The 16,679-nt window shown below is 50.7% G+C and overlaps 9 protein-coding genes across 9 annotated transcripts; 4 read left to right on the forward strand and 5 right to left on the reverse strand.

Annotated features, from left to right (window-relative positions):
• Positions 1-322: 322 nt before the first annotated feature.
• On the reverse strand, positions 323-1,306 carry N7508_001805 (uncharacterized protein; the record flags this gene model as incomplete). The annotated part of the gene is made up of 7 exons (XM_058459871.1): positions 323-432; positions 483-797; positions 847-861; positions 946-959; positions 1,018-1,052; positions 1,147-1,166; positions 1,270-1,306. 7 exons carry the CDS (start codon positions 1,304-1,306, stop codon positions 323-325), a joined length of 546 nt encoding a protein of 181 aa, XP_058323403.1.
• Positions 1,307-1,826: 520 nt separating this feature from the next.
• N7508_001806 (WD domain protein) lies at positions 1,827-3,517 on the reverse strand (the record flags this gene model as incomplete). The annotated part of the gene is made up of 2 exons (XM_058459872.1): positions 1,827-3,303; positions 3,360-3,517. 2 exons carry the CDS (start codon positions 3,515-3,517, stop codon positions 1,827-1,829), a joined length of 1,635 nt encoding a protein of 544 aa, XP_058323404.1.
• A 122-nt stretch (positions 3,518-3,639) lies between these two features.
• On the forward strand, positions 3,640-5,667 carry N7508_001807 (SAE2 C-terminal domain-containing protein; the record flags this gene model as incomplete). The annotated part of the gene is made up of 1 exon (XM_058459873.1): positions 3,640-5,667. One exon carries the CDS (start codon positions 3,640-3,642, stop codon positions 5,665-5,667), a length of 2,028 nt encoding a protein of 675 aa, XP_058323405.1.
• Positions 5,668-5,907: 240 nt separating this feature from the next.
• On the forward strand, positions 5,908-7,235 carry N7508_001808 (peroxisomal membrane protein PEX16; the record flags this gene model as incomplete). The annotated part of the gene is made up of 4 exons (XM_058459874.1): positions 5,908-6,061; positions 6,125-6,160; positions 6,213-7,053; positions 7,112-7,235. The coding sequence occupies 4 exons, from the start codon at positions 5,908-5,910 to the stop codon at positions 7,233-7,235; spliced, it is 1,155 nt and encodes a 384-aa protein (XP_058323406.1).
• Positions 7,236-7,463: 228 nt separating this feature from the next.
• Positions 7,464-8,492, reverse strand: N7508_001809 (ribonuclease H2 catalytic subunit RNH201; the record flags this gene model as incomplete). Its single annotated transcript, XM_058459875.1, has 1 exon — positions 7,464-8,492. The coding sequence occupies one exon, from the start codon at positions 8,490-8,492 to the stop codon at positions 7,464-7,466; it is 1,029 nt and encodes a 342-aa protein (XP_058323407.1).
• Positions 8,493-8,762: 270 nt separating this feature from the next.
• Positions 8,763-11,098, forward strand: N7508_001810 (Cupin domain protein; the record flags this gene model as incomplete). Its single annotated transcript, XM_058459876.1, has 5 exons — positions 8,763-8,824; positions 8,897-9,054; positions 9,125-10,264; positions 10,314-10,562; positions 10,629-11,098. The coding sequence occupies 5 exons, from the start codon at positions 8,763-8,765 to the stop codon at positions 11,096-11,098; spliced, it is 2,079 nt and encodes a 692-aa protein (XP_058323408.1).
• Positions 11,099-11,400: 302 nt separating this feature from the next.
• N7508_001811 (TBCB family protein) lies at positions 11,401-12,418 on the reverse strand (the record flags this gene model as incomplete). The annotated part of the gene is made up of 3 exons (XM_058459877.1): positions 11,401-11,741; positions 11,799-12,018; positions 12,143-12,418. 3 exons carry the CDS (start codon positions 12,416-12,418, stop codon positions 11,401-11,403), a joined length of 837 nt encoding a protein of 278 aa, XP_058323409.1.
• A 775-nt stretch (positions 12,419-13,193) lies between these two features.
• N7508_001812 (tRNA (carboxymethyluridine(34)-5-O)-methyltransferase) lies at positions 13,194-14,058 on the forward strand (the record flags this gene model as incomplete). Its single annotated transcript, XM_058459878.1, has 3 exons — positions 13,194-13,289; positions 13,341-13,465; positions 13,593-14,058. 3 exons carry the CDS (start codon positions 13,194-13,196, stop codon positions 14,056-14,058), a joined length of 687 nt encoding a protein of 228 aa, XP_058323410.1.
• Positions 14,059-14,370: 312 nt separating this feature from the next.
• N7508_001813 (MYB DNA-binding domain protein) lies at positions 14,371-15,337 on the reverse strand (the record flags this gene model as incomplete). The annotated part of the gene is made up of 2 exons (XM_058459879.1): positions 14,371-14,782; positions 14,871-15,337. The coding sequence occupies 2 exons, from the start codon at positions 15,335-15,337 to the stop codon at positions 14,371-14,373; spliced, it is 879 nt and encodes a 292-aa protein (XP_058323411.1).
• Positions 15,338-16,679: the final 1,342 nt, after the last annotated feature.

A 16,679-nucleotide genomic window follows, 5' to 3' on the forward strand; every position in this document is an offset into this window, starting at 1 on the left:
GTGTAACATACTACTTTCGTTAAAACCAAAATAGAGGTTGACATTTGTTTCGGCCTACGAGATGAGCCCAATAAGCACAAGGGGTAAATACGAGAAGTTGCAGGGTTTCCTGCTTCACATTTTGTGCGCGTTATCAAAAGACCCGCGGAAATCAAACTCGGGAAGCATCATAAGGTAGATCATGTCAACCTGCCAGACGTTGATCTCTAATCATACATTTTCAGGGAAAAAAAGAGAAATTCGTTTCGTGCATGCAAGATAAATGTCATCCGATCCCGTAGAAATTGTAGAAAGATGTCGACCGAAACAGCAATCCAAGGCCTTAGTTAGGGCAAGCGGACTGCACGTGGCCGGGCTGCTTGCACTTGTAGCACATGCGCTCACCCTTGGCCTCAGTAGGGCAGTCACGGGAAACGTGGCCAACCTCGCCGCCTGAACATAAGGTTAGTAGATTCTCAGACCCAAACGGAAGGATCACTAACAGTTGTAGCACTTCTGGCCCTGGGTGCAGTCGCGAGCCATGTGGCCGAAGCCACCGCACGAGTAGCAGGTCTGCTGGCGGCCACCGGCACCGCCGAAACCACCACCGTAGCCGCCACCGTAGCCGCCGCTGCCGTAGTTACCACCCTGGGGGCAGTGACGAGCGATGTGGCCGACCTGTCCACACTTGTAGCACTCCTGGCTGCCGCCGCCGCCGTAGTTGCTGTCGCCGCCCTGGGGGCATTCGCGGGAAAGGTGACCGGTCTGACCGCAGCGGTAGCACGACTTCTCCTTAGCGGGTTCCTGGCATTCACGGCCTTTGATGTGTCAGTGAAGTCCGGAGATGGGAGAAGCCTGTCAACTTACTCAAGTGACCCTGGCCTGAAATGGAAAGTGATCTGATTAGCAATGTTCCAACCGGTCCAGATATCTAATCATGGACAGTAGCTGAGGGATAAAGCATACCGCCGCAGTTGTAGCTATAAGAGACATGGATCAGCTTGTAAACTATATCAACCTGGGAAAAAGAGGAATTACCAGGTGGGGTTACCCTTCTTGGGGCAGTCCTTGGCCTAGAATGATCATATAAGCTTCATGTCTCTTTTTTCCTTCTCTCGCATTGAATCATCTAAACGATGTAGAAGTTCAAACAAAGGTGGTAATTACCTGGTGAGAGGCCTCGCCGCCTGTGAGAACAGTAGTCAGTACGAATGGCCAAGCATAGAAGAAATTCCAGGTCCGGGAAAAAGCATCAAGCTCAGAGCAGAGAAATTGGGGGGAGTGACTTACAGTTGAAGCAGCCGCCACGTCCGGTAGGGAAATCCATTTTGAGTAAGAATATTGGAAAAGAAGTGTAGAGTGAAGAAGTCAAAAAAAATTGAGTCTTGAAAATTGTAGTGCGGGGAGAAATCTTCCCGCGAGCTTACTCGCTTGACCGCCCGACCACTTTTCATCTGGCGATGGGAAGTATAGAAGTTTTGCGCTTTAGACTTGGATCTTTGATCTTCTTTGATCTCTCTTCATTTCTTCATCCTTCTTGTCTTCATTTTCTCGTGAACCTTCATATTTTCACACATCTGGAGTGTTCCTTGTCTTTGCTCTGCATGTACGGATGTACGGGGAGTCGAGAGAATTTCAAGAATATTATGGCCCATTTTTTAGGGCAATGGAGACTTTTATACCTCAACTGCCACCCTGCCAGGGTCCTCAGTCCGGGCTGAGTACCTTGTGCTACGACCGGATCCTTGAACCCGGGGTTTATTGGCCGCATTGCGATCGTCAAATCACGAGTCAGAATGTTTGCTTCTGTGGAGTTGGCCTGCCTTTTCCATAACTGTGGAATTAGTTCATGTGAAGTCATAACATCCAAGGAGCTGTGTTCCCGTCTTTTCTCTGAGCAACAGTACTCGCTCCTCGTCAAACCCAACACAACCTTGCAATAATCCTTGGGTATGATTTACACTGCCCAAGTGATGATGGACAGGGGCAGCCTCTGAGTCTCCATTCTGTTTGTTTTCGGGGCTGAGCTGGACCCCATTCTCTTCTTTGAAGTATTTGCGGCTGCCCAGTGTAGATATCGCCATCTCCAACTCCCAGATTCGAATTTCGTCACCTCGGGCGCTCACAGAAACAGCTTTGCCACGATTCGTCACTTGAACAGCGGACACAGAAGAAGTGTGGCCCCAAAGGCGCCGGCCACCTTGAACAAACAAATTGTCGGACGTAGATACCACAAGATACATAGTCAATGTGTTGTCCGCATGAGAGGTCAGCAGATATGGGTGAGAATAAGACATAGAGGTTGGAGGTTTTTGGTGTAGGATAGTCGGTGTTCCAGAGGCGAGGCCTTGACTGTGGACTGGTCGAGTCGTTGAGTGTCGTCTTTTTTGGGATTGTGGTAGACTTTGCGGTGGTCTTAATCCATACTGTGAATCCACCGTAGTGGCTAGTCGTGAGTCAAGTTGTTGGCCATCCTTGCCCAAGCGCAGTTCTTGAATCCCCAGCGACCACCCACACCCAATATGGAAGAAGCTATACACAACCGTCGCGACAATATCAGAGGTTGAGACTCGAAGAGATAGGGTCATTGGCGCAACGATATTTTCCGCTCTGAGGGAGGCGAGTTGGCGTGGTTCTTGGATATCTCCAGTTTTACCTGTCTGCTGGCTTCCGCGACGCAGATTGTACAGAGTCAAGTCTTTATGCTGAGACACCATCAACAAGTACGGTGATGACAACGCCATTGCCGTTATGGCACCATTGCTGCAACCCACATGAGAGGATTGAAAGCGCAGGTCGGATTTTCCAAGGTTCAAGACGAAGAGGCTAAAATAGCCATTGTCCAATCCTACTGAGATCTTGATCTCGTCTTCAACCCGACTTACCGCCAGAGCCGTTGGAACCACGGGTGGTGCTTCGCAATGTGCCGTCAATGAGATCGTTGCCAGACAAGATGCCGGGTCTCTTGCAGTCCAAGCCCGGAGCCCGTACGCCGAGTCTACCGTGAATACAAAACCAGCACAAAATCTGACTAGATTTGGAGGACATGGCGGCTGAGGAAACTCGACCTCAGTAAACCGGCATAGTCCTCTGGACCAATTATGCCGAAGCCGGTATTGGCCTTTCCAATTGGTTTTGGCCTCCTGTGCCAAGTGACCATGGTCAAACCATGTTGCGACTTTCGGCGAGTAGTCTGTTTTAGCTGAGAGTGTGGAACGTCTGACATTTGCTAGCCGGCGGGCACGGGGTCGCACCCATTCTGAATAATACTGCCTTTTCCATAGTTCGGAGTCACCTCCAAGAGCATGGAACCGATGGGATAGCCTTAGCAAAGTCAAGTCAGTGCCAATAATTAGATAAATCAATAGCGGATGTATTACCTTTGGCACACATTCAGAGACGAAACCGGCAGGAATGAAAAGATATGAAGTAGCAGCTCATTACTCAAGCGGGATAGGCGATCCAAAGAACCAGCATCGCGAGTACGAAGACGCTTGTGTGGCTGACCAGAATCCTGGCCTCTGCGCCGTTTCAACATTCTGTGAGACGAGATCATCGACAGTCGTGACGACGAAGGTAGAGGGCTTCTTATCGATAAGCTCACGTGGCCCGTAACGCGTCGCGTCTCTCTCGCGCTCTCTTGACACTTTCTCTATCACAATGGAGATTGTCCAGGAGCTTCATGCCGCTGTGGCAAATGCCTGTGAAGCTTCTTTTGACGAGGCTTACAGGCGCATGAAATCGCGGGTTGACGCTCACACCAATGCGGCAGAAATCAAAGAATCACGGGCCAGTCAAGCTCAGCGACAAGCAGAGGCCAAAATCCAAGAGCTTCGGCAAAAGGTTCATGATCTTCAAAATGAGCTTCGGCAGTACGAAGTTGATCCGTACGATCTAGAGCTTCCCGGAAGATACGCAAATCTGGAAACCGAGTTCGACCCCAAGAATCTATGGGGAAATTGCATGGAAGATGATGATCCTTCCGATATTCAGACCTCACGAAACCGGGTCGAGGCCAAATACACGGCACTTTATACCAATCTACAGACATTCATTCAGACTTGGAGCGGCCTCAAATCTAAGGTTTTGCAACACAAGAAGAAATTACGGCGGTGGGATAGACAATTAGAACATGAAGAATTCACGATCGTTCTCAATGCCGAACCAGTCACTTTTCGCAGAGTCCAAGGTACCACCATGGACAAGGTTGACAAAGCACCACCCCCAGCGACCCAAAGCCTAGCAACTAAACGTCCACGAGAAAAGAGCTCAGGTCCCCCATCAAAAGCTCTCAAGTTATCGTCAACCCACAAACGTGCAAACAGCCCCGAGGAAGCTGCCAAACTGAACCATAACAAAACGGCAACCTTCAACCGGCCATCACAACCAGCCTCCACACAATCTAGCTCCCCTGCACCAGATGTGGATCGCTCAGGCCAGCTGTCCAATGCAGCATGGGCTTCACCCGGTGTGCAGCGCCAGCCAAAATGCCAGAGGCTTCTACCAGCGCCGCCCAGCGAGCATCTAATGCCCAATCACCAGTGGGCTGAGACGGGTTCAGTGCGGCCCGTAATTGTTAAAAAGGAGATAATGTCTTCCAGTCCAATCCAACCCTCCACCTATAATCACGAATTACCACCTGCAGGCACACAAGACCTTGACGAAATAGGTGACACAATACGAACACCTATGAAGCGAAAAGCCTATAGGGATGCCAATGCTAGGAACCCTGGAAACTCAAACAGCAGCATAAGCCATGCACCCCACTCCAAACATGTCCCAGAAGATCAACAGACATCACAGCACTCAGTGCTTCAGCCTATCGATGGAAACACACGCACCGAGGTAGATACCGATGAAAGGCATTATTCGAAACGTGGCAAAGATCTGGAGAGACGCGCAATACCATCTTTGGCAGAAGACGGGGAAGATGTTGCCTCTCACATAACCCCTAAGCCATCAAAGAAGAATGCCTGTGACAAGCCTGCCCAGAGACGCCTAGAAAATCTGTTGGAACAATCGGCGCCCACCAGACCACCACTCAGCGCTTTGAAAAAGGCTGCGGGCTTGATAACAACGGAAGATAGTGCACCGCAAGCTGATCTGATGCCAACATATCCAAGTCAAACTACCCCCGACATAGATCCTGACGATGAGCCTTACAGAGCCAGGCCTCTTCGATGTCTGGGGCTGGAGCATTTCAAAATCAACCCTGCAAGAAATCAAGGACTTGACTTTGCATACGATGCCGTGGTTCGCAAAAAAGATGATCGTAAATGTATATCAGGCTGCACTCGCCCGGGATGCTGTGGGGATCGATTCCGGGCCATGGCTCGCCTGGGGGGCCTTTCTGGCAGATCTGGAGCCAAACAAGAAGAGGAAGATCAGATAATACTACAGGAATACCTAGGAGAGGATTCGCGATTAATCCAGACACTGAAGGGTCAAGACCGTGAGAATCTTTTGGTGGAGGCGCAAGCTAGGGCTTTGGCCAACCAGTATGGACGACATCGACATACTCACCAGCGAGCCCAATCGCCCCCTGGATTCTGGCGAACAGAAATGCCAGATACACAAGATGAGCAGTCTGACCGTGAAGCTGCTGAAAGACTGGAGCGAGAAAAAGTGGAGGAGCGATACCGAGAGGCCATGCGCCCTGGCGGGTTATGGACATGGGCTGACGAATGATACACTATGATTCTAACAATACACTTATACATGAATGAAATATGCGAACATATATCAATAATCACCAATTGTGCATTTCTCAAATGGCTATTACAGTATAGAGTGGGAAGTATAAGTCCGAACGCATCAACCTCGGCCCAGCCATTCTTGGCAAACGCGGGACCACGTGCCTATGACCTCTCTCCCCCGGATCTCGCTCACCCGTCACTTCACTTATCTTGACATGCTTTGGCTTTCAAGATGGAGACCGTTCGCAACATCCAGAATCCAATACCACCAGCACTTCTGAAACCATCTAAATGGCTGTCCCTCTATGAAGACTTCGTGACCAAGAATGCCAGCTCGGTTGGTCAAGTCGAGTCTGCGCTGCGATCCTTGACATACATCATTCCAGGTGAGCTTCCTCATCCTGGTGCTTGAGACTCTAGGAAATTTACTAACCCACCCGATCTTCTAGGGCGGTATCGTGAATCAGAGATACCTTCAGAATGTGGTTAGTGTAAAAACGTGCCCGTTGTCGAGCATATGCTGACAGGCCCCTGCAGTGCATTCTGGTGTCCAGTTATTGTCGCTATACCATGATTCTCTTGTTTCGCGTGTAATTGATCGGCTTCCTCCGACTGTTCCTCGGCCGCAACCTACACCTCATTCCCGGTATACCAAATATTGGACCTCTCGTTCCTCGTTATATCGTCAGGTAGCGCTTGCGCTGCAGATGCTCCAGTATACGGAGCTTCTTTGGGAAATGACAGCACGGCGACGGGGCCAGAAGACTCGCTGGCGAGTAGTGGTCTTCATTGAATTCGCTAAGGCAGTCTGCCGCCTGCTCCTACTCCGGCTGACCAATTCCAGACCTCTTGTCAGCCCACCACTTCCGGAGCGCGAAGTGGACCCAAGAACAGCGGAAGAGGGCGACCAGAAGGAGGACTGGAATGGTATGGACACTCCCGTGAGCGAACGATCTTCAGATTTGAACTGGACGATGCCACGCACGGGGCTATCCCTGCCATCTCTCCCTAATGTCAACGATGTGTCAAACTATCTTATCTCAAAGGTGCTCACAGCGGATGATATCAAGCCCCCAAAGGCACTTCTTCACCGTGCGACGGGACAAGGACAACTAGCTGAAGTGCTATACATCCTCCGGCCCATTGTGTACGCATTGGCGATGCAGAAATGGCGCAAGGATAAGCGCAGTTGGCGACCATGGCTCATTGGATTTGGAATGGAATATGGCTGTCGGCAGCTTGCCAAGCGTGACTTCCGTGAAAGGGTCGCTGGTGGTCTCAGAGGACTCACGGGCCTTGAGCGGGAAGAGCTGAAGAAGCGTGGATGGTCAATGGGCTGGTGGCTGTTGCGAGGTGCATTCTACGAGAACATTACTAAGTAAGAACCTCCGGGCTGAGACTTGAATTTCCCGATCAAAGACTAACATGTGAACCAGGGCCTGGCTTCACAGCGTGACAGGCAAGATGAAGGGCAAGCCATTGTTAGACATGGTGGGCAGTATCGTGGAGGACTATGAGTACCTCTGGGAGAATTATTATTTTTCGACTGCTACACTGTGATTCCTTGAGACTTGTCCGGATTCCATTTCGCCTATGATACCCTTCCTTTTTCTTTTTCTTTTTGCATGATCTTTCTTAATAATACTCGTAGTAGGACCTGTCGGTCCATTTTTCATTTGTTATCACTCTTGCTTTGCTGTGTGCAAGCAGGTTTGTAGGGTATCATCAATGTTATATTAAGTCATATCTAATTCCATGCATTCCCATGAATCTCTACCGGGGTGACAATTATAGTATCTCTGTTGGCCTCTGCCCGTACCAGTCTCGTAATCCATCTCGAGTTGTGCTTTTCCCCGGACCAGACGATACTAAGAACTCACTGAGTCTCGAAGCGCCGTCCTCCTCGTCGGCAGGCCAGTCAACCCTTGCTCCACCTTTCAGTTCGAGCATTTCCTTCGCAGTACCCCAGCTGAATCGACATTCATTGCCCCATCCGAATATAGGGTCCATGTTGCGTCGAAGCCAGCCAACACACTTTGAATCCGAGGGATACCCGCTTCCCCAAGTCTCAGGGGCTGGGCCAGACAATTGCTGAGCTTTGAGAATGTCTTCGTACATAATCTCCAGCGCAACATCACGCGTCACTTTGGCTGCCACACTGGCAGCGCTGACACAGGGATACAGTGAGTCTGCCTTCTTTGCGACAGTGATCTTCAAAGATGGGAATATTCGCTCCAGTTTTTGCTGGTATGTGGCCGGGTTGCCAATGGTGTCAATGTAAACCTCTCGCACATCAATTCCACGGTCTTGAACAACACCTCGAATGATCTCCACCGTTGCATCCATCGCCTGGGCGTTCAGGTTGTACACTGCTGTGGGTGATCTCATCATGCCGGAAGAGATGTCGCGCGCCGAAAGTACCTTGATTGCATACCCACAAGACTCAAACAGGGAGTCTCCTGGTGTGTTCAAAAGCTGCATCAGATTGGCACGTACCGCAGGGGTCAACACTTTGCTGTCGTCAAAGCTATGCTGTTCGGTCAAAAGCGAGTGGTGGAGCTCGAGAGGAAGGTAGAAGGCACCGTAGACCATTGGTCCTAGAACCGGGCCACGCCCGGCCTCGTCAACCCCCAGAACGCAGGGTGTACTTTTGACTGTATCGTTGGCTGTAGGAGAGACATTTTGAGGCGTGATTGCGTCGGGACATGGAGTGTAGTACGCGTAGGAATCACCGGAGAACAGCCGTTCGGGGATCACACTGGGGGGGATGAAAGTGGATGATTCCTGTGCATTGGCGGAAGAGGTGTCTTTGGTCATTGTGTAAATATGAAGATTTTGAAGTCCAAGCTGGAATGGGGTTTAAGGGAAGATAGCTCAAGTATGCAACGCGTCGACTTTTCGGGATTAGCGGGCGGGCGCGTGTTTCTCCCGTCCAAATTCCGTCGCATCATTCCTCCCCTCCACCTTTGCTTCTCGCTGCACTGTTTCACTTTTTTTTGGATATAATCCGGTGCGAGTTCCTTTGATGCGAAAAGCGCTACGTTATTGAGTTCTCCAACTTTCACTGCCTGGCGCTCAACCTCCAATATGGCACGAGGGCCCGGAAAGGCCCGCGACTTCGATTACTCCAACGTGGGAACGACGGGAAGGTAAGACATGTTACTGTGAAGTTCAAAGCAAGTGTATGTGACTCCGAGATCTAATGCGATCGGTATTCTTAGACGCACCGGTATCTCTCTCAAAGAGGGGCGACGCGATGAGCATGGAATGGAAGAAGTGGACGGCCTCTTCTCTTCACCCGAGAAGTCGCCAGCTGCACTCCCTGCGTTTGAGGAGAATGCATCCTCAACTGGTTCTGATGAAATGTCAATGGATGAAGGTGCGCCACTGGTGCTTTTCCCCGAAGGTTTTTGTTTCACGCATGCTGATCATCTGGTTCAACTTTCCAGGCAATGCGCCGGATCCCATGGACTTCCTCAAGAGTGCCAATGGCCCACGAACCTCTTTTCTTTCCCCGTCCGCTGCGCGGTCGCCAATGAAATCTGGCCTCAATGGGCCCCCCAGAGGGCCAGTATTCCGATCAACCCCGGAGCTGCAGGATATTCACGAGTCCTCAAGTCCGTATGATGACAATGGCTCAGCTGGTGAGCAGGAAAACTCGCCCCCGGATCCCTCTCCTCTATCAACACGCTCCGTAAATGCGGGACGATTCAACCAGAAGAATGGCACATGGAAGACAAAAGCTCAATTGGCTGCAGAGTCCGAACCTTCGGTGCTACCTGACTTTTCTGATGGCGAGGGCGACGAGAACGACGAGAACTCAGGTGCTGCTGCCCGCTTACAGCAAGAGTCTGGTGACTTGGACGATTCTCGGGCTGATGCAGAGGAGTTTACGGATCTTCTGGAACATACCCAGAATGGACATGAAGACGCTTCTATGACTGACACGACTCCACCCAGAACAAACGAGACTACAATCTCAAAGGCGAATAAGGGCCCTGCAAAGACCGCCAAAACAGATAAACCTCCAGCCAAACCCCGCGGACGTCCTCCGAAATCTCAGCGCCGCGACAATGATGGAGATGCCGACAGCAGACCAACCAAGAAACGAATGACCGCCAAAGTGGCACCGGTTGCGCGCGAACCGTTGGAGCCAGAACTAGATCGCGTGGTGGACAATTACGCCAACCGTACTGGTCCTTTGAAGGGCCGGAGTTTATACATTCTCAAGCGCGAAAACCCTGAGGATACCAGTGCAACGCATACTCGATCCGGGCGGGTTTCTGTTCGTCCTCTGGCGTACTGGCGCAATGAACGTTGTGTCTTTGGTGATGGCGAGGTTGCAGAGGGACATCGCTATCCCCTTTCAACCATCAAAGAAGTCATTCGCACCGAAGAGCAAGAGCCTGAAAGGAAACAGAGATCTAAGCGCGGTCGAAAATCCAAGTCGAAGAAGTCAATGAACGACTCCTCTGATGAAGAAGATGAGGATGCTGATCTATGGGAACAAGAAGGTGGTGTTCTTCATGGCTATGTCCAAATGTGGGACCCAAAAACGCAGGCTGTGTCAAAGGAAGAGGAAGTTTTGGGTAAGACTGCTAATTCAACCCGTGTAGTTCATTCGCTGACTCGAGACAGACGTTGCATATGCTCCTTCTGGTATCGAAACACGAGAGGTCAAAGGCTCATCATTTCGATTTGCAAAACTTCTCAGTGGAACGTTCATTGGTTCTGGGGTCGTGGAGCTTCCACCTAAAGGGGTGAAGAAACCGAAAAACTCGAAGAGGATGCACATGGTATTCTACGTATGTCACGGACGCGTACAAGTAGACATTTCAGGGATCCAGTTCAGTGCTGGCAAGGGCTGCGTTTTCCAAGTTCCTCGTGGTAAGTCTTGTGTTCCCTGAACTTCTTGGCTATAAGTCTTATTAATCCGATATCTCTTTTTCCCAGGCAACTATTATAGCTTTGCAAATATCCACAGCAAAGAAGTACGACTGTTCTTCACCCAGGGACAGCTCCCCGAGGAGGAAGACGAGAACGACACGCAGCCCACTACTCCAGAAGTTGGTACCGAGAGCGAGAATGAGACTGAGACAGCATCAGCTGCTCCTGCTTCTCGCTCTGTTAAGAAGGCCAAAGGACGCCCTCGAAGCAAGAAAAACGACAAGCCTCCAACTGCCGAGGCTGGCAGTGAGAGCGAGAATGAAGCTGAATCCGCATCCGCAGCTCCTACTTCTCCCCCTGTTAAGAGGGCCAAAGGACGTCCCAGGGGCAAGAAGAACAACAAGCCTCCCACTCCTGAAGCTGGTACTGAGAGCGAGAACGAGGCTGAATCCGCATCTGCTGCTCCTGCTTCTCCTCCTGTCAAAAAGGGTAAGGGACGCCCTAGGGGCAAGCAGAAAAAGACTAGCCCGCCATGATGCTCTCCTCGATTACGTGAATGGATACCCCAAAAATGTTTCTTGTAGTGTCCAACTATGTCTTTTGTCATTCTTATTCGTTCTTCAGCGATTTGTTTCATACGATTACCTTGGGGGTTTCGGCGTTTCTCGCCTGGGTGTGCTGTTAATTATGCAGTGTCTCTTGTGTTGGTGATAATCCGTGGTGGGAGAACAAGTGAGGCAGCCTGGGGCGCCAATTGTTATCTACTTGATGTATTCGTTTTATCAGCGGACATCACAAGTCCTTTGTTCAATTACACAATGAGATAGCTCAATGTTTATCATATCTCCTCCATGAGCTCATCCAGTTCATCCTCAAGGCCTAACGGAGGGAACTCTCCCACTTCAACCTTTTCAGGCTTGACAAAAACACCCCGATTGCCTAGACACTCAAAGTAGCGCCGTCCACCCACACTACCATCGTTCTTCCCCATGGGCTCGTCAAGTTCAATTCCAACCCAGATAGGCTGAAGATCCGCCGGAAGCTCTCCACTCTGTTGCAACTCGCGACCCGGGCCGGTAATGGGGATAGTGGGAACAGGTCCAACGAACCGAATAGTGCCCCGTCGGATATGCGGCGGAGTGGAAGGCAGCACAATTGTCCGGTTACCAACGGCAATTCCTAGCAGACACGGTTAGATGAATCACAAAAGGGATATTTCACATGTTTCCAACGAACCTCGTGTGGAGACCTCGGCTTCATCCTTCTCGACTTGATGACGCAGAGCCTCCTCTGGTGATAGAGCGTTAGGATCAAAGCGGCCTAGCTTCTGGTTCTTCTTCCAGGCCAATACGGAGTCTGAGCGAGCCTCGTATGTTTCAGTTGGCAGTACGTATTTGTCGACCGATGACAGGTCGGTGAAATTGGCCCGCATGGTTTGCGGACGACTATCATGGATCTGAGGCTGTTCAGCATAAGGTCTTTTATCTGGTGTCTTCTCAACAATAGCTCTTTGATTTGAGTCAAATTGAGAGACCATTCCCTTTAGATGTCAGCAGAGATGGGTAGGAGAGCAAACCAACCTCGAATTCCGATCCCTTCACCAATCCCCATTCCCCGATCAGGCGGTCATCTCCATCGGCCCATTGATCAGGTCGGCCGGGAGTCTTGACTCGAATACGCTGGCTTCCGGGTGGGATGCCAGTCATGGTCTCCAGCTTTGACTTGACCTGTATCACGGTCCAGGTAGGAGTGATACGGCGTTCGGTCAAGAACCTGGGCTCTGCATCATTAGCTTTGCCTGATGCAGCATTGGTGATGATGACGGAGACATCCGTCGGGGTAGGCTGAAAAGCCATGATGTCTCTTGCTTTTCTTTTTTTTTTTTTTTTTTTTGGTTCTCGGTTTTCTAGAAAACCGTTAGCATTGGTTGTCATCCATGAGTCCGGGATCTCCATGTGAAAGCTGAAGGCAATTGAGGAGCTCTGTAAACAGAATCCCACGGATACTGTCTTCTGTCACACATGGAGCCATTATCCAATGTCATTGCGGGCTGCATAGCAATATCAAAATCCCCTGAAGGGGCCATGATAAGCTGCCGCGTGCAACTGAAGAGGATACATATGTTGCATTGATACAGTCTTCCAAGGCCTCCATGCAGAACCGGCCTTTCAAGTGAGCAGGTGCTACTTACATTTGTTGTGTTTTCTGTGGTCGACCGAAGAAGGAATATCTCCTAGACGGAGACAATATTAGTCAGCTGGCCAGGAACAGGCAGCGCTTGACTCAGTCGACAATGAAATGCCCAAACACTCAGATCCCACGTAGGTCAAGGCACGAGAACCCCTTTGAGGTGCTGATTCGGGTACTCATTCAATTGCCCCAGGTTCTTAGGGAAAGATGACTTCACGTAAGATGTAGGTTTGTATTCGTCAGTAATTCAAGCTCCCCCTTTTATTTTCTAGTAGGGAGAGTTATACCTATCTATGCTATTGACATAATCTAGTGCAGGATACACCAAGGCTTCTTATACGTTGACAACATTGGATGTTTTTGCCCGCCGCATGTCTGAGGCCACGTGATATCATTCTCGCTTCACTTTTCGATTCCTCACCTCTTCCAATCCCAAACACCATGGCGACCCCACAGGTAGATGCAGCCTATGAACAAAAGAATGTGCATGAGGTATATCAGCAGATTGCCCAGCATTTTTCTGCTACCCGGTACAAGGTGTGTCTAAGCGACTGGCTGCAACAGCACATCAAACTAACCGCTTCCCAGCCATGGCCTATAGTCGAACGATTCCTACAGGATCTGGCACCCGGCTCGGTGGGACTAGATGTAGGATGTGGTAATGGCAAAAACTTAATGGTCAATCGCGACGTCTTTATCGTTGCTTCGGATAGGTACGTGATAAAAGTTTGGATTTTTTTTTACTATAATTTTTCAGGATATTGGTTTACCCCTCTTGGGGGATGGGGTTTCCTTTTTGCTTTCTTCGTACTGCATGGCTTTTGATTGACCCAATGGCAGATCTGAAAACCTGGCTCGGATAGCCCTTCAGCACCAGCCGCATTCGACTGTGGTGGCCGATATTCTCGACCTCCCCCATCGGGGTGCAAGCTTTGACTTTGCTATTTCGATCGCGGTCGTGCACCATCTTTCCACCCCGGCTCGGCGCATCCAGGCAGTCGCTGAGATGCTGCGAACCATCAAACCTGGTTCGGAGATGCATGAGGGTGGTAAGATCCTGATCTATGCCTGGGCCCTTGAACAGAAGAACAGCCGCAGAGGCTGGGACAAGGGTGACGAACAGGATCGAATGGTTCCATGGGTTCGCAAGGGTGATCAGCCCCAGACCTTCCACCGCTACTATCACCTGTACGAGGAAGGTGAGCTCGAGCGGGACATCGATAACGCCGGCGGTCGTGTGCTGGAAGCGGGGTACGAGAAAGACAATTGGTGGGCGATCGCGACGCCCAAGACGGCTGACGTTTGAAATGAACAAAAAAAAAAAAAAAAAAACGTGGTGCACGCATGTACTCCGAGAATCCAGCCTCGGAGTCATGGAGAAACAAATCCATTCGGACTGCTGGTCCCGCCAAAGATCCTGCAAACAGAGAAAACACCTCAACAAACACCGAGGGATAGAAATCATCTATACGATTCACTATCTCCTCAAATCACGATATACCTCCCGCCGGCGCTATGCAATTCGTAACAAAGGACCAACAAAACAAAAGAAAGAAGAAAAAAAGAAAAAGATCAAAAAGAAATCAAGGAAAGACGTGTAGGCGTCATCGTCGTCGATTTAGGGCAGAGTTCGAGGGGGCATGCCGAGGTGAGGGCCGATCAGACCTGGTGGGGGAATGCCCATTTCAGACGGTCGTCCAGGTCCATAAAACTCTCTTGAAGGGGGGGCAGGTGCATATGCAGGAACGCCTGCAGTGAGCTCTTCCAGGGAGGGAAGCTGAGGTGGGAGACCGGGGAATTGACCGGGGATTGCGCGTGAGGAAGATCCTTTCCTGGGTCGTGAGAGAGAGGTGCTGGCTCGACGTGTTCTGGTGGTGGGGGGATCGATGGCTGCGCTGGAGAGGGAGAATGGTACGACGCCCGCACGGCGGGCCATTTCCTGTTCTCCCAGTTGCCAGTGCATCGCCTCTGCAGCACGCCATGGGATAGCCATTTCTTCGGCCACCTTGGACCACATTTCGGCTTTGAATCTATTCAGATGGGTCAACAGATTAGTGAATTGCTCATGTGATTTCTCTCTCTCTCTCTCTCTCTCTCTCTCTCTCTCTCTCAACCTACCTCTCATATAGACGAGCTAGTTTGTTCTTCTTGTCCTCGTCCCATTCACTTCGGCGCTCCAGGTAGTTCTGATAATGAAGCCGACAGCTGATCGCACTGCGGCCGGGCAGTCGTTTGCTGATATCCTCCCATTTCATCCCACTGCCTCGCAACTCGATTATCAAGGCGTCCTCTTCTGGTGACCATTTGGATTGTTTCTTTGCTGGAGATTCGGCCGTATGCGCCGGTTGCAGACGTTTGGGGGCACCTGAGGGGCCTGCCTTGGAGAGAGGAGGCATAGCGGTCATAGCAGCCGGGCCTGGCATGGTCATGATGGGACCCATCGAGCTCAACGGAGGCCCTGGGATTCTGGGCGGGAATCCGGTGTTGATGCCCGGGGCGGCTTCTTCCTCATCTTGGGGCTTGAGTAGTAGTGAGATATCCACTTTGGCAGGATGCGAGATAGGCTGATGTTGTAACGCAATCATATGCGCGGATGAAGCCAGCGATGAAGATAGAAAGATAGAATGAGAGAAGATAGAAGATAGAATGATAGACGTCAAGATGGAAGGCAGGATGGAAGGAGAATGACGACAGAGCAAAAAACCCACCCAAAAGAGAAGTCTAGAGAAGTCAAAAGGTTAAAAAGGAAAACAAGCAGTTGTAATATTACAATTTCACGTAGATAGTGGGGAGGGGCAAGTGCGATCAAACATTACTGTAACACTTGATACCTATATACGCAGAGAGACCCGCATCATCCTGAGTAAAATGAGGCGGTCTTCTCCGGTCTGGCTCCAAGTTCCAGATCTCATTTCAACGGCTTTTGACCTGGACCAGGATCTGGGGTCTTGCGTGTCGTTCCACTCCCTTATTCTATTATTTCTGACAGCGATGCTCGGATCATCCTCTACTCCACGACGGACCATTCCATCCTGTCGGGGATCAACATAGAACGAGACAGCGAGGACTGCGTCCTCTGTCTGGTCTAGAATCACCCGTTCCAGGGTCTCTCTGAACGACGGGGCGGTGGGTCAGTATGGAAAACAATGCAATTCGGGTTACTCTCAGCATGTCGACCGTTGGACCCGAAAAACCGGGTTGAGAACACGAGTTCTTTAATTTCCCTTGCCCTCACGGATTTCCCTCTAATTTCTTTGCTAATTTCCGCCCTTTTGCTGATCCGTTCGGTTGCCTGAAACATGTCAGTGCGAGGATCAGCACTCCTTTTTATTCTTCCGCTTCCTCATTCACGTCGTTTAGAGCTTGCCCCTACACTTCTCTCTCTCTCTCTCTCTCTCTCCTCCAGTGGATCCCCTCAACGTTCAGCCGATCTTTACTCTCTCCAGCCCCCTAGCACAGACTAAGTCGGCTTCAGCTTCATGATCCGCCCTTCCGCGCAAACGGATCCGGGTGTTGACCGAGGCCGATCATAGAGAGGCGGTCAGGGCTATGGTCAGACGCGGCACACGATGTGATGATACAGCTTCGCCCTACTCAGTACAAGTGACAGGGTTGTTGGAGATAGACTAGCCAATCGTCTCTTCCCCGGTGGAGCTGACATGGGGAGGCAAACGTTGGATCATCACGACTATGACTTAAGTGGTAGTGGCCGAAGAGCTGGTGGCGCTGAAGCGGAGGTTTTCTGCTCTATTTATTGCACGATCGCCCTAAATGTCCGACACAGACCCGTTGGACCCGGTTTTTCTATTGGACCTCTCGTGGTTCATTTCCCTGTCGTTTCATGCAGTTAATTTACTCCCCCCCCCCCCCCTCCTCTCTCTCTAATATGAACCTACCCGGGACTGGGCGCTGGCTCTCGGAGAATTT

This window comes from Penicillium antarcticum (genome assembly GCF_028974205.1).
Source record: "Penicillium antarcticum strain IBT 31339 chromosome Unknown utg000002l_segment0_segment0, whole genome shotgun sequence".
Lineage (NCBI taxonomy): Eukaryota > Fungi > Ascomycota > Eurotiomycetes > Eurotiales > Aspergillaceae > Penicillium > Penicillium antarcticum.